Raw genomic sequence first — 21,337 nt, 5'->3', positions numbered from 1 at the left:
CAGCTATCTGAATCGACAGTAGCTTAGAAGATAAAGCAATTTCTAAAGAATACGAAGATATGGAAAGCCCCCAGCCTATCAGGAATTATCACTGGGATGCTTAAAATAACTGCCAAAACAGACGATTCGAGTCTGGGCAGCTTTTAGCTGGTCAGCCCCAGTCAAATATATGTGAATATATATATATATATTTTTTTTTTTTTACGTGACCGACCAGACCATCAGATGTTGTTACACATCGCTGGTCACAATGCGTTCGCATTGTTTTAGCCTTCAAATGACGCCACCCCGCTGGCTAAGTGAGCAGGCCAACAGAAGAAAGAGTGGTGAAAGAGTACAGCAGGGATCGCCACCTCCCTGCTGGAGCCTCGTGGAGCTTTTAGGTGTTTTCGCTCAATAAACACTCACAACGCCCGGCCTGGGAATTGAAACCGCGAGTCCGCTGCCCTAACCACCGGGCCATTGCGCCTCCACACACACATATATATATATATATATGAATAGAGAGAGAGAACAGTGTGGCTTCACATGCTTTTAGTGTTGCTGTTAGATGTTGAGCAAACACATTTGCGGTCGTCAACCTCTTCCCATTATATAAATATCTGTTCCAGTAATAGATTGTTTGTCTTTTCATTAGAAAATTGCGTTGCTCTAATCTGATTTGCAGTTGCAGTAAGCAATCTCTGATGAGGAACATAAGGTGCAGAACTAGTCAGACACTGAAACCTGCTACTGAGATCTTTTAAAAAATTGTTATCAGGTTTTTGGTAAAATGTCTTTCGGTCAAAAGCAGGTTTTTGAGTGGTCAGTTATTAGTTCCATGTTATGAACGTCCAGAGTGGATATCACCAGCTAAACATGAGAAAATATGGGGGAAGAATAAAAGTGGGAACTTATCCATTGTCACTGAATAATCTTTTAGCTGTGTCACATGACTAGGATCAGGTATGGAGTTTGTCAGGAGATTGTCAGGAATTCTGTCTCTGTATATATCTATCTATCCATCTATATATGTGTGTGTATATATATACACACACACACACACACACACAATGGGTGCTGAAAAGTTCCTGGCTTTAAGGGTGATGCGAAAGGTCTGGTTGTAGGCCCAACTTTCTGAGTTCATTTACAGGCCTTCGAAAATCTGAAGGACTGCTGCAATAAGTGTGTGAATGTGAGAGGGGAATAGGTTGAATAAAATCATAACTAAAATGATCCTCCTGGATTTTCTTTTAGCAAAGCCAGGAACTTTTTCAGCACCCCTTTGTATGTTTCCTTGAGGGAAGAACTTCTTATCCCAAGTTTTGTTGGCTTTCAGTTGTCATCAATGTTTCTGTAAGGTGTCGACCCCATACAAGTCCATTTTTTTAACCCCTGGGCAGAAGTGGTCCTCTAAAACTTTGACCTGTTCAGCATGGGAGGCCCTACTTGGAGCATGTACTCCACTGGCATGGTTCTCGGGGTCACTGAGGTATGCACACCACAAGCCACCACACTGCAACAAGGACTGGAGCTGCGGTGGAAAATGCAGCCTAGATCTCCAGATTTGGACCCCTAGACTGGTGCATCTAGGGTACTGGAGCAGGCATGGCTACTGGCTTGTGAACCACAGTGCCATGCGGTGGCATAATTATCATGGGCATAATGGTGGGGGCGGGGGATTGGAGTGAGGAAGTCACCTGATTGTAGCACGTTGGTGCTTCCATAGTAGCACCAAGGCTCTCACTGTCACTGGTGGCAGCTTTGTTGAATGGCTTTGTTTTGTCTAATTTAATCTCACTGAATGTGTGTTCCATTTGGCTAGGACTGGCTTGTTTGTTTGGTTTTTTTTCTCTTTTGCATCTTTATTTGTCCTTGTGTTTTGTTTTCGGTTGACTGGCACACCCCTCTCTATGTATGTTTCTGCTTGTGTGCACGAGTGTGTGTGTGTGTGAATTCTTTGAATTCATTTTATTAATTAAGGTGTGTTGCCTCACTTGAAAAACAAAATTCCATGATTGGGATTTAGGTATCAGCAACTGTACAGAGTTATGTAATGTATACACACACACACACACTCACACACACACACACACACACACACTGAGGAGTAGCTGCTGTAAAGTTCCTGACTTTGGGTAAAAGAAAATAGAGGAAGATCACTTTCTCACCTCATATCTAAATTACTTTATATCTGGGTTTATCTTTATTACCACCCTCATTACATGCTCATTTATGTATATATATATGTATATATATATATATATATTTGTGTGTATGTGTATACATACACACACACTGATACACATATACAAACCCTCATATATCTGAACCATGCATCTACTAGTGTGCATATACACAGCTATTTTTAAACACTATCATATGCACACATAGCAAGCATGTGCACACACACACACACACACAAGCACTTGCATGCATATTATTTAGCTGATCCTTTGACCTTCTGCTGTGGAGTATTTGACCTCACAACTCTCTCCTTTCACCTCTGTTTTCAGGTGCCCGCACCATCATCCACCCGAAGGCCAGGATTGTGGCTGAAGCCGGCCCCATCATCATTGGCGAGAGTAACCTGATTGAAGAAGGTGTACAGATCATTAACAAGTAAGTTGGAGAGTGAGAGGAGTAGGGCCACATTTTGGTGGGTGGATGGGTGGGTATGTGTCAAGTCAGTATCATGCATCCAGGGGTAAGACTTCAAAGTGCATTTAGTAATGGAGCCTTGGTACAAGGGTTCCAGGCTTTTGAGGAGGTTGGAGCCACCTCTGAGCCCATTATTGTCCCTACGTCTACTCTAACCTTAAGTATTAGTGTCCCAGTTATGGGTTAACTAGCATGTGTACCACCTGCTTCAAACCCAGTTTACTATGTCTGCTCTGATAATCAGTAGTGATTTGGTCAGCGAATCCTCTGTTATGGTCGAAAATCAAAAACTAAAAAAACTGCTAGGGATCACACTATCTCAAAGTGTGTGTCCATGTAACCAGGAACCACATGTGAATTTGTATTTCCATTGATACTTTGAATATGGACTCTACACCTCAACAGTGAATAACGACCATGTTAAGTTAGTCACTTTCTCGAGTTGTACCGTCATGTAAATCCCCCACCAGAAAGGGACACCGGTCTGTCACAGAATTACTCATTTTTGCCATCCGATTGGACTGGAGCAACGTGAAATCAAGTGTTTTGCTCAAGAACACACATCAGGTCCAGAGTTTGAAACCACAATCTTACGATCACGAGTCCAACACTCTAACCACTAAGCCACGTGCCTCTACGGCTATGGCACCCGCATGATCCAACACACTTTTTCTCCTGATGGGGCTTTTGTAAAATTTGCAAGATAGATTTTTGAGCCACAGACAGAAGCATCATTTTTGCCTGCTGAAAAAGTTAGGGCCAACCGACAGATGTCGTCAGTATTCGTGAAGGACATGGCGAACTTGCTGGTCGGGGTCAATTGAACCCACCTTGGGTGAATGTCGTCACATGTTCAAGTAAGCATGCATCATACCTGCGGGTTGACCTGTGGTAGGTGACTGATGTCGTGCCAGCGGCAGCAGTACTGCAGCTTGTCGGAAGCACTGAACAGGTGGGCCAAAGTGCCACCATCGTTAGGCACTTGGTATCTGATTGCTTCTCTTGGAGGATTACAGTAGGGAGGGGCAGGAATGTCTGGAATACTCAGCCAGTTATAACGATACTATTGGAAGTCGTAGGGAGGGGAAACACAGACATAAAGACACACACACACAGATATATACGACAGGCTTCTTTCAGTTTCCATCTACCAAGTCCACTCACAAGGCTTTGGGTTACTCGAGGCTATAGTAGAAGACACTTGCCCAAGGTGCCATGCCATGGGACTGAAACCGGAACCATGTGGTTGGTAAGCAAGCTACTTACCACACAGCCACGCCGAATGAGATGATGCAGGTGATTGTAGAGATGTTAATGATGATAATGGTGATGGTGATGATGATTATGTTTGTATTTTCTGTTCCAGATTACCTGAAGATGGCTCCCCCACAGATGAAACTCCAGTGATGGTCATTGGGAATCACAATGTCTTCGAGGTGGCTTCTTGTATCCTTCACACAATCACTGTGTCTACATGTAGCATGGGTGTGTCTGTATGTATATGTGTGCGTTTCTGTCTGTGCGTCTTTGTACTGACACTGCTTGGGCTGTCATTTTTTTTTGTTAATGTTCCGCATGAGTAGAAAGTTTGGCAATGATGCAGAACAAACCACCATATTTGGAAACAAAATGCCAGAAAGAATATTTGATTGTAGAATGAGAATTCTAGAATATTGGTTTCAGAATCTGGAACAAGGCCAGCAATTTTGGGTAAGTGGGGTTGGGAGAGGGTCAAGTCGATGACATCGTTCCCTGTGCTCAACTGGTATTTATTTTATAGACACCAAAAGGATGAAAGCTGAAGTCAGCCTTTGTGGAATTTGAACCCTAACTCTAAAGACAGACGATGAAATGGCGCCAAGCATTTTGCCTGGCATGCTGACGTTTATGGCAGCTTTTGGTAGAGTTATAGGATTTTGCCTCAAGGAATCTCTTCCAACTCATGCCAGCATGAAAGAAGTGAATATAGAAACAATGATGAAGATGAGGAGGAGGAGAAGGAAGAAGATGATGATGGTGATGAAGAGGAGGAGGATGACAACGATGAGGATGATGTTGAAGAGGAGGATGACGACAGTGATGAGGATGAGGAGACAACAATGATGATGTGATGACGACGACAAAGGCAATGATGATGTAGTTGTGACCCCCATGCCAGTAGTACATAAAAAGCACCATCCGAACGTGGCCAATGACAGTCCCCTGTGGCTCCTGTGCCAGTGGCACATAAAAAGCACCTACTACACTCTTGGAGTGGTTGGCATTAGGAAGGGAATCCATCTGTAGAAACCCTGGCAGATCAGATTGGTGCAGCCTTCTGGCTTGCCAGTCCTCAGTCAAACAGTCCGACCCATGCCAGCATGGAAAGCGGATGTTAAACGAAGACAGTGATGATGATGATGATGATGATGTAACTGATACATAGAAAAACAAATGTACAACAGTTATTTTCATTTTGAAAGTTTTGTTGCCAAATTAGCCCTAAATGCACACACACACACACACACACACATGAACTCTTATACCATTGCACACAATCTAAGACTGTCACACACATACTCCTGCATCATAACACACTCTTACATCATCACACACACACACACACACACAGATATATTTATCAAGTAAGTTCTATTAGAAGAACTGGTCCTGGCTTACATTGGTTAATCTCTCTCTCTGGCATATTTTCATGTGGCCTTGGTGCTCTATATCACACACTAACACACACACACACACACAACTAATGCACACACGTACACACATATTTCACTATTGCTTCCTCAAATGCACACACACGCATACAATATTTCACTCTTTCTCAAATGCACACACACACACACCATCACACACGCCATCACACACACCCTCTCTCTCTCTCTCACAAACACATACATGCCACATAATACTCTAACTCCCTCTCTCTCTCCCACCCACTCCTCACACACACATATCTGTTTCCCAGAAATAAACCCCACACCCCCTTCTGTCCCGTCCCCTTCACCCTCCTCTTTATCAACCAAGTTTTGTTGACTCTCAATAACCAACTTCCTGTAAGTGTGATAAGAATTTAAACTCACACACACACATACACACATGCATGCACATACACTTTCACCCATATACACACATATGCATATACATATGCACAAACACATACCCACACATGCATACATGCACACACATACATTCATACATACATACACAAGTACACACATATATGTACATATATACATTCATAACATACATACACATATACAGACACATACACACAATCACACACTTATATATACGTACATACATATGCACATATATATACATTCATTCACATATACATACGCATATACATACATAGATACATATACATACATACACATATACATACATATGCATGCATACATGCACACTCACATAGATACACACATACATACATTCACATATATCCGGCTATATATTAGAGCACAAGAAGGCTCCCACACTCACACCACTCCACCTCGAGCCCACCTCACCCACCTACCATATCCCTACCCACTCCTTGCTCCATCGCTGCTACAACCCCACTCCGCCCCGCCCCCCACCACTTCTGGTTCTTAATTTTACTATGAGGGGTGGGGACTGTCCTGTTGGCTTCCATTTCAGCAGTTGTTGTGTTTTTTGCTTTGTACAGCCCTAGGTCATCCCTGATTCAGCAGAATTTTATCATCGAAGACCTCTCCATTAGTGACCACCCCAGCTTTTACTTTTGTTTTTGCAACATGGTTTTTTTTTTCTGGGTCTGCTTCTTTCCTTTTCTCCATCCCAATGACCGTCTCTTAGGTTCACTGAAAGGAGATTTGTCTGCTATTTCTAGCAAGCCAGGCGTCCATGCAACAGCTTCTCTCATTGGCTCATTACATGAGCTGTTCTTATAATTAGCAGTCTCTAATTGTAATTTAGCTAGCTCTTCATTAGGCTGACTTAGTTTTTGTGGTTGTTGTTGTTTAACCCAAGGTCAGTCCTGATCTAGCAGGTCTTTGATCAGAGACGTTCCAGCTGTGTCCATCCCTTCATTTTTTTTATGTCTTTTGTTTCACATGGGCACAGGCATGGCTGTGTGGTAAGAAGTTTGCTTCCCAGCCACATAGGTTTGGGTTCAGTCCCACTGCATGGCAGTTGCCTTCAGCTACAGCCACGGGATGACCAAAGCCTTATGAATGGATTTGGTAAATGGAAACTGAAAGAAGCCTGTCATATATATATATGTGTTTGTCCGTCACCATTGCTTGACAACCAACACTGGTTTGTTTATGTCCCCATAACTTAACAATTCTGCATAAAAAAAAACATAAAATTAATTCTAGGCTTTAAAAAAAAGTGCTGCAGTTGATTCATTCAACTAAAAACTCTTTGATGCAGTGCTCCAGCATGGCCTTAGTCTAACAACCGAAAGAAGCAAAAGATAAAAGATAACGAACGGTGCTCCAGCATGGCCACAGTCAAATGACTGAAACAAGTAAAAGAGTATTGAATCCTATTTATCCAATGAATACTTGATCCCACTCCATAGTCAGTAGGGTTTGATTTGAGCAAGATTTGACTGTTATTTCCAGCAGTTTGAATGACTTGATAGAGAGTCCTTGTTTTGTTTGTTAGTTTTCAGCGACAAGTTCAATCGAAATTGAATTCAAAAATCGAACCACATCCGACGACTCGCACCCATGCCAACCTCCCTTCATTGGACTCTAAACTCTGCTTGCGAAGACCTGTTGGGGCAAGTGAAATCGAAATTGAACCAAATTCGATGACTGGCACCCGGCTGTTGCCAGTGCCGCTGGACTGACTCCTGTGCAGGTGGCAAGTAAAGAAACGCCGTTTCGACCCTGTGCTTGAGGAGACCTATTGAGTCACGTACATCAACATCAAAAATCAATGAAATTGTCGTTGTGATACCAGTGCCGGTGGCACGTAAAAAGCACCATCTGAATGTGGCCGATGCCAGCACTGGCTTGACTGGCTTCCGTGCTGGTGGCACGTAAAAAGCACCAACCGATCGTGGCCGTTGCCAGCCTCGCCTGGCACCTGTGTCGGTGGCACGTAAAAAGCACCGACTACACTCACGGAGTGGATGTCGTTAGGAAGGGCATCCAGGTGTAGAAACACTGCCAGATCAACTACAATATATATATATATATATATATATATATATACACATATAATGATGAATTCCAATATTTTAAATCTGGGTTTGTCCTCGTCAACTAGGGTAGCCAGATCTACTTCATCTTTACATCAACTGCTCCCAGACTATTTCACCATCATGTTTAAATGTACACTGTTATATATATGTATATATTATAGGCACAGGAGTGGCTGTGTGGTAAGTAGCTTGCTTACCAACCACATGGTTCCAGGTTCGACCAAAGCCTTGTGAGTGGATTTGGTAGATGGAAACTGAAAGAAGCCTGTCGTATATATGTATATATGTGTGTGTGTGTATATGTTTGTGTGTCTGTGTTTGTACCCCCCAACATCGCTTGACAACCGATGCTGGTGTGTTTATGTCCCCGTTACTTAGCGGTTCGGCAAAAGAGACCGATAGAATAAGTACTGGGCTCACAAAAGAATAAGTCCCGGGGTCGAGTTGTTCGATTAAAGGCGGTGCTCCAGCATGGCCGCAGTCAAATGACTGAAACAAGTAAAAAAAAAAAGAAAAATAGAGTTATATATATATATTTGTACGTAATCAATTATTTTGTATTTTTAATTGAGCTAAAGCTTTTATATTTCTATTAAGATTTTGAGAATTAACCAATTTATTTTGCATTTTAAACTAACCCATTTGTATTTTAATTGATTCATTTATATTTTGAATTAACAAATATATTTGATATATTTTCTCATTAACCCATAGAATATATTCCTAATTAATCAATGTATTATATTTTTAATTAACTAGTATGGTATATTAAAAATTCATCGTTATGTTACATTTTCATTTAACCAGTATATTGTGTTTTTAATTAACTAATATATATTATATTTCTAATTAACTTAACCAATATTTTTCCTTAAGTGGTTCCTAGATGTAGAATCTCTGAAAATCGGTAATTTCAATGTTGTTGAAGTAAAAGGTAAGACATTGATTTTCTCATTACACACACACACACACACATATATACACAAACACACATGCACACATATATATGTATACACACAGATACACGCACATACACATGCTCACACACATATATGTGTATTCACAGATACACACATATATATACACACACACATGCATACATGCACACACGCACAGACACATATACACAAACACACACATGCACACATATATATGTATACACACAGATACACACACATATATATATATATACATACATACACACGCACACCCACACACACACATATATTGGGTCATCCTCCAAATAATGTGATTTTTTCAAACGTAAGGTAAACACAGTTCTTTTCTAATCTAATATATACTCTCCTTCATTTTCTACAATACTCTCCCCTCTATCTGGTTGACTTTCAAGGCCCCTCTTCCAAAATTCACTTGTCCATGACGAAAAATACTCCCCCAGTACTCTTATAACCTTGGCTATAGAATTCATATTTTTTCTGTCCAAATGATTTTGAAGACTGCAGAATAAATGATAATCAGATGGAGCAACGTCCAGCGAATATAGCGAGTGGGGCATCGTTTCTTATTCAAACTGCCCTAGCCTTTGGAATGTCGTCCTCGCTATATGTGACCAAGCTTTATCCTGATAGAACGCCTTTTGTCCTGAAACCAAAGATGGTCTTTTTTCTTCTGGCGCTAGAATCTTTTTACACATGTTACTGGCACAGGTGCCAGTAAGGCGACATTGGTAATGGGCGACGTTAAAGCAATGTGGATAAACTAAGATTGCATTTGACAGTAGTCTGAATGCTAAATGGTTAAACTTTGAGATCCCTTTAGCAGTAAGATGTAATTGAGCTCAAAACATTCAAACGTTTAGCCTTTTGACATCGCATGTAGCTTAATGCATAGCTCACGGGCCTCGAAATTTGAACCAGTTGGGTTTCATTTGTCCAAGAAAGATCACAACTCGGGAAGCTCCTGTTAATCATATCTGGTTTGGCAATCTGTTGTACGTCTTTCACAGAATTTGAAAATCTGCTTCTTCTTGTTTTTCAAGACATGGTGTAACAGCTGTATTTGAAAAATCATTATCGGAATTGTTACACCCAAAATTATCTCCAAGGTATGATGTCAGCCTATAAAAGATAAAACATTTCCTGTTTAACAATTGTTTAAGAACACGCCATTCTTCAGAACTTTGTGAAACATAAACCACAAACGAGATATTTTTAGACTCCATCCACATTATGCGTTGCAAATTGCTGAGGCCAAAATTTCACTGCTTCTTTTTGTTATCTCCAGGATGGAATTTCTGGTAACCCATTGACAAAGCTAAAATTAGAAGTCTGTCAACCTTTCCCTTTAGCGATAAACCATCCAAGAATCTGCCATTTTGTTGAACTCTTTGTGTGATGTGTCAAGTTTAAAAGAATCTTTTATCATGGCAGCTAATCGTGTTTAATGTACTTGATGTTTCCTTAGAATATCTCATCCACTTAATTCTCCTTGATCACGGCTGTGTGGTTAACAAACTTGGTTCCTAAACTTCTGGTCTTGGCTTCAGTTCCACTGTGTAGCACCTTCAGCATGTGTCTTTTCCTAAAACCCCAGGCTACAGAAGACACCAGCTCAGGGTGCTACACAGCCTTGTAAAGTTACAGGTCATTTTCTGGGTGTTGTAATGTCTTGGGGTGCTAAAATAAACCCAATATATTTGATGTAAACACTTGCCTTAAAATATTAAGATTTTGTGAAACCTTTAGCATTTAAACTGAGCATAAATGCCCCAAATATTCTACCTGGTTTACATTTAAGCTGAACAAATCTGGCTTCTCACACCAACCTGTTCATTGTCATTCTCAAGAACCTCCAAGAAAGACAAGAAAGTCATCCCAAATTGTCATAATGCCTGAGCTATTAGCTACATTAGACCTCGTTAGTACAAGCAACAGAGATAGCAAGAGGATCCCCCTCCTCATCATCATCGTCACCATCATCATATCCATCATCATCATTTAATGTCCACTTTTCCATGTTCATGTGGGCCACACGGGATTTGTTGAGGCAGCTTTTCTATGGTGAGACGCCTTTCCTGTTGCCAACCTTTACCTGTTTCCCAGTAAGTTAATATTTCGCCACAGCTGGACATGTTCTGCACAGAGGACTGGAAACAAACAACATTGCTTCTATGATGGTGAAGCTCATTGTCAACCATCACATGATGCCAAGACAAAGGTACACACACAAACACACACAGAGGCTTCTTTCAGTTTCCGTCTACCAAATTCACCCACAAAGACCTCAAACTATGCATCACGCTACAAGGGAGGTCAAGATGTTCAGAGTCCAGTTACATCATAATGCTAAGGGGTCTCACAGATTAGCCCTTTAGCATTCAGATCACTCTGTCCAATGTAATGCTTGTTTATTCACATTGTTCTCAATTAATCCTGGATTATCTCAAAGCTCTGAGATTTCTCCTCCAAGTATTTATTTTATCAGTTTCTTTTGCGAACTGCTAAGTTACAGGAACATAAACACACCAAGCAACGGCAGGGGAACAAACACAGACACACACATAAATACATATATACATACATACATACATACATACATATATATCGGTGTCGCACAAATGGCACCTATGCCGGTGGCACATAAAAGCACTCATTACACTCTTGGGGTGGTTGGCATCAGGAAGGAGATTCAGCTGTAGAAAACCATATCAAATCAGACTGGGGCCTGGTGCAACCTTCCAGCATGCCAGCCTGGTCAAACCGTCCCACCCATGCCAGCATGGACAACGGACATTAAATGATGATGATGATGATGATGATATGTGACGGGCTTCTTTCAGTTTCCATCTACCAAATCCACTCAATACTTTGGTCAGCCTGGGGCTATAGTAGAAAACACTTGCCCAGTGTGCCGCATAGTGGGACTGAACCTGGAACCTTGTGGTTGGGAAGCAAATTTGTCAGGTGCACAGCCACGCTTGCATCTTTATAGAACCATAAATGGCTTTAGAAACTGAACTTTACCCCAAATAAAATTCAATTTTTTCAATTTATAAAGAATTCTTTCAATACTGAAAAAAAAAACCTCCCCCCCCACCTCCCACCGCTCCTGTAATTATATTGTTTACAAATTTTAGTCAAACAATAACGAGGATATTTGTGTCACATGTTTCGGGACACTGAATATAATGCATCTGCTATTCAATCCTAGAATAAAGCCCAAAAATTATTCACAAGAATTCCAGAAATGATTCTATTGTATATTTTCATAACCATATCAAATAAATAAATATAAAAAAAAAAGCTATCCTGGGAAAAACAAACAAGCAAAAACCCTAATCTAAGCTGCCCTCACCCCCAACGACCAACCTCGTTTTCCGATATAGCTGTGTGTCTTTTAGTTTATAAACAACAAATTATTTTCTCTATTTATGTAATTATATACCATGATTAAGTATTACAAGGCCATCGTTAAATGCCTCAAAGTTAGGATAATAACGACAATAATAGAAATAATTAACTGGGAGAATAACAATCGGACAATTAGTTGTAGTAAGTCCTTTTCATTCATCCTGTCATGTGAGTTAATAAGTTGTAAATAAAGGGAAATACTATGTCAGGCAAAAACATTTGATCCTTTAATATTGTTTCCCACCAAAAGCACAAGGTCTGAATTTTTGGGAGAGAGCAGGGTTGTCGATTTCATCAGACCCCTATATTCAGCTGATATTTATTTCATCAGGGCTGGCAAACCAGATGGCTGCACCAGGCTCCAATCTTGATCTGGCAGAGTTTCTACAGCTGGATGCCCTTCCTAATGCCAACCACTCCCGAGAGTGTAGTGGCACGTAAAAAGCACCCCCACTACACTCTCGGGAGTGGTTGGCGTTAGGAAGGGCATCCAGCTGTAGAAACTCTGCCAGATCAAGATTGGAGCCTGGTGCAGCCATCTGGTTCGCCAGTTCTCAGTCAAAATCGTCCAACCCATGCTAGCATCGAAAGCGGATGTAAAACGATGATGATGATGATGACTCGGAAAGGATGAAAGGCAAAGTCGACCTCAGTGCTGTTTGAACTCAGGACGTGAAAATGGACAAAATACTGCTAAGCATTTCCTCTGGTGTTCTGATGATTCTGCCAGCTTTTGTGTTTGTAGTTCCACAAAATAAATTCCTTCTCTTACTCAGTACAATGACTGAATCTTTGAGGGCAGTTGGCTTGTCTATTCCATCAAACCTCAGTGCATGACTGGTACTTGGTTTATTGCATCCAGAGGGGATGAAAAGCAAAGTCATCCTCAACAGAATTTACACCTCCTCAGCTTGTTTTCCACCACATTTCTTAACCCTTTCGTTACTGTATTTCTGTTGAGATGCTCTGTATTTCTTTCAATTAATTTTAAATATAACAAAGACTTTAGTAAAATAACTTAGTTGTCATTAAGCTAGTGTTAGTAACATAACTTGTGACTAAGGTTTGGTGGAAGATTTTAATTCAAAACTTATGAAAACAAGACATTTGTACAACAGAGCTAGAGCCGGTTTTAGCCGGGTTAGTAACGAAAGGGTTAAAAATGGTGGTTGAGGCCTTGGTTTCGGGACCACTCATGTCTAGAAATTGAGGTTGGGCCTAAGCAAGGGCATGCTCCCTGGAGAAAAACCAACTCCAAAAAAAGCCTCATGATAGCAAGGGAGAATGGATACCAGCCAGCCCAAAGGTTGGGGTGGGCTACGCCTGCCTACCTTGGTTGCTATGGCATTGAGGTAGATGCGATCACCCCCTTTAACCAGGACAAAACCTGGATTTAAAACACTGAATGATGGTGATGATGATGATGGCATTCTAATGATTCTACTTGCTCACTGCCTTATTTTGGTCATTTAATATCACTGGTAACGCATAATCCTGGATTATGGCTGGATTATCCATTGGTCAGATTTTGTAGCCAACCAACAACTCTTCTCTCAGAAACTGGGATGGAACCTGCGACTTGTATGATTCGGGAGTGCCAACTCAAAACTGTTTGGCCATGTTGTTTGATTTTGCAAGTTAGATGTTGCTTCTTGTGTTGTCTTTGCTGAGGATCTGGCTGGGTTGTGAGATCATGTTGGTCGACCACATGTCACATGGTCATAGGAGATGAGGCAGTACCTCACAGATGTGGGGTCTGACTGGAACTCTGCTCAATGGATCTCCGCAGGGGGACCTGGGAATACACCAACAAATGGTTCATTCCCCCCGCATCCGATCCAACCTGTTTTAATATCTATTTATTTGTGTGATCAAAATTCTGAGCACTACCTGCAATTTTCTTCAGGTCGCGTAGCCGATCCCACTCAAAAGGTCCCTGAATAGGAGTTGTTTAAGGATGCTGAACGAAACACCGATGTTTCCACAGGTGAATTATCCAAACCCCAAAGGATTCCTCTCAACACATGGCTATGATGCTCCCCCACTACTTCTGCTCATGATCAGAGATGCACATATCGTCAGCCACTAAGGGACATGCTCAACTGGTTAAAGTCAAACAACTGACAAACAAATCTGTGGTATTGAGCAGAATATTTGCTGTAGCCCATCTTTTATACCAAGACAAAACAATGTACAGGACAACACTTCCAATCAGTTAAGATCAGAAGCCATGAGAGCCACTGCCTGGTACTGCATCAGGGCTATTATTATTATTATTATTATTATTATTGGCTTTTGCTTTATGTCTGTACAAGTTGGCTCCAAGTCTCACCCAGAGACCTCAAGAGACAACAGGTTGGAAGTTCACGTTGTTGTTATGCCTAGTGTGCCATATATTTGGTTTTTTTCTTTTTGGTGTTGTACTAGTGAATGTCGAATACATAAATTAAAAAAAATTATAATTATTATTATTGTTATCGTTGTTATTATTATTATTATTATTGTTATTATTATTATTATTATTGTTATTATTATTATTGTTATTATTATTATTATTATTAATATTATTATTATTATTATTATTATTATTATTATTACTATCATTATTATTGTTATCATTATTATTGTTATTATTATTATCATTATTGTTGTTGTTGTTGTTATTGCAGCTAGCGTTGGCCGGGACACTGAATTAAGCTCTGGCTGTATCGTTGGGGCCAAATGTTGTCTGAGCACCGATGAGTGTCTACAGGAGAACACGGTGATTTATGGCAAAGAATGCAGGCGTCGTGTGCAGCAGGAACATCCTTTCGTAAGTTTTCTTCTGCCGATATGTTGTTGCATTTCTTTTAGTTGTATAGGTCTTCAGGGGCAGACCCAAAGGGGGTCCTGAGGAGCATGTGCCCCCACCCTCAAGAAAAGAAGTGCGCCCTTCTAATTAATGCTATTATGCCCTTTTGTCCTAGAATTTTATTCAGCCTTTTATGATTTTCTATCTCAAGAATTAAGGTCCCTTACGTCATCTTGATCCATTTTGCGTGAGTTAATATCAGGGGTTGTTTGTTTAGCCCTAGCTCAGCTGTGATCCAGCAGACCTATGATTCACAGACACTCCGATCATGACCGTCTCATCTTTTTTCTTTGTGTCCTTTAGTTTTTTGCTTTTATGATAGGACAGAAGGCAAGGAAAATTTCACTGCTATTTCTAGAAAGTCATGAAGTAGAAGTCGCATCAGTAGTAGTAGTAGTTTTTAGCCCTAGGTCAGTTTTGATCCAGATATGGCCACCGCATTTTTTGTTTAAGACTGTATCTAAGACTATATCACCCACTTTGTTTTTTGTAATGGTTTCGCTGCTATTTTTTGCTGTTTCTGTAGTAGTAGTAGTGGTGGTGATGGTAGTTGTTTAGCCCCAGGTTGACCTATGGCTGAAGGTATTCTCACTGGGACAATCCCATCTTTTACTCCGACCTGCTGTTATTGCACAGCTCCAGGTCAATCCCGATCCAGTGGAGCAATGTTCAAAGACAATCCTTTCCAGATGTGACCACCCTCTCCTTTTTTTGAAAAATAAGTGCGTCTCTAAAACCGCATACATTACCAAGCCTAACGTGTCCTTCCCCGTTTCCAAGACAGTGTCATTCCATGAGGTTTAGCTCCTATTTCTAGCATGCCTGTTGACCGCACGTTTGGGCTGACTTCATTAATTCTTTGGCAGCGCCAAAGACCAAAATAACACTCACTTCCTGTTTCTGTTTCTATTTTGGTAAAAGAATGACCTCTGTCACCCTTGCCACCCCACCCTCACCTTCCACCAGAACCTGAGATAATCTTGGAAGGGAGGTGTGCGGGGGGGGGGACAAAACGATTTGGTATTTTATCTCAAGATGTACACAGCCTTGACCTTTCCTCTCTCTCTCCCTCTTGTCTTTCTCCCTCTCTCTTCTCTTTCACTCTGTCTAAGTCTCTATCCCTCTCACTTGTTATCTCCCTTCGTTATTATCTCTCTCTCTCTCTCTCTCTCGTCTTTTCTCCCTCTCCCTTATATTTCACTCTATTTAAGTCTCTCTTCCTCTCTCTTGTTATCTCTTTCTCTCTCTCTTTCTCTCCCTCTCTCTCTCTTTCTCTCCCTCTCTCTCTCTTTCTCTCCCTCTCTCTCTCTCTCCCTCTCTCTCTCTCATGCACTTTATCATGTATTGAGGTTTATTTCCGGAAAATACCACCGCTGCCACCACCATCATCACCATTGTCATACCACTCCTGGTATGATATCAGTAACACCACCTCCACCATCACTGCACCCACCATCACCACCACCACTACCATGCTCACTTCTACTACTACCACCACACCACCACCCCTCATCACCCTCCACTCTGATATGTTGGATATGTTTATATATTTTTAAATGTGACCTTTGGAAGGTGTATAGGAGAGGCCGAGGGGGAGCAGAAGGCAGAGGAGAGACTGGCCAGATGGTTTCAGCATGGTAAATGATAAAGCAGTAGTGGTAGTAGTAGTAGTAGTGATGGTGGTGGTAATAGCCAGAGGGGCAAATTGCTAGTAATAATGATATCAGGGATGGAGTTGATGATGGTGTGATCATGATGATGATGTTCTTTAACCCTAGGTCAACCCATTGACTTGTGGTTAACACATGGTCCTGTTATCAAATTGTATTTCCTTCAGTGTGGTGCCAACCAATTCAATCTCCATGCTGTCTATAGTAATAATAATAGTAATAATAATGGTAATCCTTTCTACTAAAGGCACAAGGTCTGAAATTTTGGAGAACAGGGGACTAGTCGATTACATCGACCCCCAGCGCTTTATGGGTACTTGATTTATTGATCCCCAAAAGGATGAAAGGCAAAGTCGACCTCGTCAGAATTTGAACTCAGAATTTAAGGACAGACAAGACACCACTAAACATTTTACCCTGTGTGCTAACAATTCTGCTACCTTGCCACCTTAATAATAATAATAGTAGTAGTAGTAGTAGTAGTAGTAGTAGTTGTCCTTTGTGCTATAGGCACAAGGCCTGAAATTTTGGAGGCACTGGTTGATTGAACATTTGGTAGTTAGTAGGAGGCTGGACAGAATCTTTTTTAGTATTTAGAGAGGAGTTCTTTAATATTGCGTTTAGAGATGTGTACCTACATTCTTAAGTTGAACTCCTGTGAAAGGTTGAAATTGCTCTTTGCAGCATTGAGGTTTCATCATATAAATAGCTGTGAAATACCCCTTCAACAACCACCACTATCATCATTATTGTCTTACCATGGCAAACTTTGTGACATTGTGTCACAGTTTATAACATTGTACCACAGTTTGTGACACTGTCAAACTTTGTGCCACATGTTGCATAGTTTTGTAACAGGCCAAAGTATGTAACGTTGTACTGCAGCTTGTGCCATTGTGTCACAGTTTGTGATGTTGTGCCAACGTTTGTGACACTGTCAAACTTTGTGCCACATGTTGCATGTTTGTGGAATTGTGTCAAAGTCTGCAGTATTGTGCCAGACTTTGCAACCTTGTGTCGGAGTGTTTCTTGGAAGGGCATGATGTTATTTCAAAGTTTATTACATTGTGTGTCTGTAACGAAATATCCAAATTTATGACGTCATTGATTACGATGTCTCAGCTTTTATGATGTTATACCAAAGCTTATGACTTTTGTTCTTTAGTTTATCTTGTTTCAAAGTTTAAGTTCTTCAGACAAAATCCGTTGCCTTATTCCTAAACTTATGATGTCATTTTAAAGTTCACAACTTCCTGTTTGTGACATCGTTTCAAAGAACTTTCATGTTGTACCAAAGTTTATGACCTTCTTCTTAATGCTATGACCTCCTGCGCAAACTTAAGACTTTGAACCAATTTCCAAACGTATTTCTTTCCCAGGCACAGACTCTGCAGCTGGATTTCCTTTCCAAACTTCTGCCAAGTTTCCATCACATCAGAAAACCAACCAAAGTTGCAAACTAATTATTCCTCCACTCACCTCCACCACACACACATGGAGGGGTGTGTGTGTGTGTGGTGGTGGGATGTCCTCTTAAATTATGGTAAGTAGATCTCTATGGCATCCGTAGACACACATGCTCATACGTATAGATGCATATAATGCTTTGTATATATGTGCATGTGTTTATATAACTGTTCATGTAAGTCTACGTGGCTGTGTGGTAAGAAGCTTGCTTCCCTACCACATGGTCATGGGTTCAGTCCCACTGCATGGCACCTTGGACAAATGTCTTCTACTCTAGCCTTGGGCCGACCAAAGCCTTGTGAGTAGATTTTGTAGACAGAAACTGAAAGATGCTTGTCGTGTATGTACAGGGTGTGTAATGTATTTGCGGACAGTACTTTTTTTAGTTATTGCTGCATTTTTTGGTAACTCTGCATAATCTTTGTTTCAGAAAATAATAGTGGCAGACCCTCTGCTTACTCAAGAAATGAAGAGGCATGTTGTTATTGTGGTTGTAAAGGCTGAGCAAAGCGATTTAGAAATATTTTGATTTTTAGGGGTTGCCAGATCTTTTGTCTACAAAGTTTGTAGGGAGCTCGACACTGAAGATGGAAACATATCACCAGTATGAAAGCATAAAAAGCATTCTAAACATTCTGAAATCATCAAAACCCTTGAATTTATCCAGTAAATTCAACAGACCATTTGATTACAATCCCAGAAAGTCCATGAGGTCAATTGCAAAAGATCTGCATGTGTCAGAAGGAACAGCCAGAAATGTTGTCCACAAAGATATAAGATATAAGTTTTATATGATGAGGAAAGGTCAGTTTGTCTGAAGAAGCAAAAGAGAATTACTACATCAGATCTAAAAAAAGCTCTTAAATTAACTGAAAAATTCAGAAGATTTGATTTGTTTTTTTCTGAAACGAGAAAAACTTTGACCAAGATCAAAAATTTAACAGAAGAAATTTCAGATGGCTTACACAAGGCCTTAGAGTAAACTCTGCTGCCTACATTAAGGTCCTGGAAATAATTGTTAATCCCTGGAAAGACAGTGTATGTAATGGAAGGCCATATGTGTTTCAGTAAGACTCTGCACTATCACACATGGTTCTAGCGACACAAGAATGGATGGCTGAAAATTTTCGTGATCACATAACCCCTAACATTTGGCCTCCTAATTCCCGAGTTCTCAATCTATTGGACTATTACATTGTTGAGAGAGAGGTCAATGAACACGCCCACAACACCAAATATTCTTTGAAAGCTGCCATAGTCAGAGAAATGTCTTTGAGGCAGTGCTCCAGCATGGCCGCAGTCAAATGACTGAAACAAGTTATGGAATAACAGAATTCATTTGAGATTCTGCTAATGACATTCACCATTTTCTACTGCTCTCTTTCACCTTGAGCAAGGTACATAACTCTACTTTCTCCTCTGCCTGTTAACACAAAAACAAAGAAAGAAACAAACAAACAAACAAAAGTTATATTTTTATAATGACCAGAATTGCATGAAGAACCCCCTAATATTTTGGGCTTAAAATTTTGAAAAAAGGTTTTGTAAGGGATTATAATAATATCCATGTATAAGAAACTCCCATAATTTTTAACCTAATTTTTGACAAAAATGGGTTCTTTATACACGTTAGTAAGTCTCAGGTTTGGGCAGTAAGTATCAGTTCTAAGTTTTCAACCAGACCCCACTTCATGGTTGGGGGTCTTAACCCTAAACTGGCCAGATCTGACTGCCCTCACACCTACCCCACGAGGTCACTCTAAGAATAAACAATCATCATCATACATCCGTTGTTCATGCTGGCATGGGTTGGACGGTTTGACCGCAGCTGCTCTGCTGGAAGGCAGGTGGAGCCCAGTTAGAATTTTCTTCAGGTCGAGTAGCCCATCCCACTCAAAAGGTCCCTGAATAAGGGTTGTTTAAGGATGTTGAACAAAACACCCCTGTTTCCAGAGGCGAATCATTCAAACCCCAAAGAATCCCTCTCAACACATGGCTATGATGCTCCTCTACTGCTTCTGCTCGTGATCAGAGATGCACATATCGTCAGCCACTAAGGGACATGCTCAACCAGTTCAGGTCAAACAACTGAGAAGCAAATCTGTGGTATTGAGCAGAATATTTGCTGTAGCCCATCTTTTATACCAAGACAAAACAATGTACATGATAACACTTCCAATCAGTTAAGATCAGGAGCCGTGAGAGACACTGTCTGGTACTGCATCAGGGCATTTGTTGTTGTTGTTCTTGGTCTTGTTGCTGGTGCTGCTGCTGCTGTTGTTGTTGTTGTTGTTGAGTGAGTGAGTGAGTGTTATCAATGTACCTCATAACACTTCTGATCAGTTAAGATCAGAAGCCATGAGAGCCACTGCCTGGAACTGCATCAGGGCATTTAGTATTATCTTCTGGTTTTCTGTTCTGAGTTCAAATTCTGCAGGGCCAACTTTGCTTTCATCCTTTTGGGGTTGATGAAATAAATACAAGCTGAGCACTGTGGTTGATGTAACCAACTGACCCCCTTCCCTGAAATTGCCTGGCCTTGCGCCAAAATTCTGAAATCATCATCATCATCATCATTTATTGATATTATTATTTTACAGTGTAAGGAATTCCGAAGATTATTCATATTAATTTTATTGGTAATCTTAATCATTATCACTATTATTATGTCTTTGTAATTAAAATATTTCTCTAATTACATTTTTTGATATTTCAGGTAACAGCCTCCACTTTTCGAATCCGGGTCTCTATTTATTGTCTTCAAATGGCAGAAGCTGATTTCTTCCGGAGATTAAACACACCCCAGGACATTTGAGGGTGGGTGAAGGGGAATGGAACGACAGCAAACGAAGACAACCACCTTAAATGTCGATAGCAAACTGACCAAATACATGCTTCTCTCGCTTGCTTCATATAGATATATGTGTGTGTGTGTATGTTTGTGTGTGTATGTGTGTATGTGTATAAGTGTATGAATATGTATGTGTGTATGTATATATATATATATATATATATATATGTATGTATTACATAGATACATACGTATGTATATATATATATGTATATATATATATACATATATATACTTACATATGAATATATATACATATATCTATATGCGTGTCTATATATATACACACACACACACACACAAGTATCTATATAC

At 40.5% G+C, this 21,337-nt stretch overlaps 1 protein-coding gene across 1 annotated transcript in view; it reads left to right on the top strand.

Moving 5' to 3' along the window:
- The window catches only part of LOC115223394 (dynactin subunit 6-like), a 50,990-nt gene extending 29,976 nt beyond the window's left edge, over nt 1-21,014 (top strand). Inside the window, exons 3-8 of the mRNA XM_029793907.2 lie at nt 2,496-2,601; nt 4,007-4,086; nt 8,700-8,747; nt 14,853-14,995; nt 18,084-18,247; nt 20,888-21,014. Of these exons, the coding sequence (XP_029649767.1) occupies nt 2,496-2,601; nt 4,007-4,086; nt 8,700-8,747; nt 14,853-14,995; nt 18,084-18,167 (461 nt within the window). The 3' untranslated portion in view covers nt 18,168-18,247; nt 20,888-21,014. The remainder of the gene's footprint in view (nt 1-2,495; nt 2,602-4,006; nt 4,087-8,699; nt 8,748-14,852; nt 14,996-18,083; nt 18,248-20,887) is intronic.
- The last annotated feature ends 323 nt before the right edge of the window (nt 21,015-21,337 follow it).

The sequence above is a fragment of the Octopus sinensis genome, linkage group LG23, assembly GCF_006345805.1.
Source record: "Octopus sinensis linkage group LG23, ASM634580v1, whole genome shotgun sequence".
NCBI lineage: Eukaryota > Metazoa > Mollusca > Cephalopoda > Octopoda > Octopodidae > Octopus > Octopus sinensis.
This window is presented reverse-complemented; position numbering and strand designations above follow the sequence as displayed.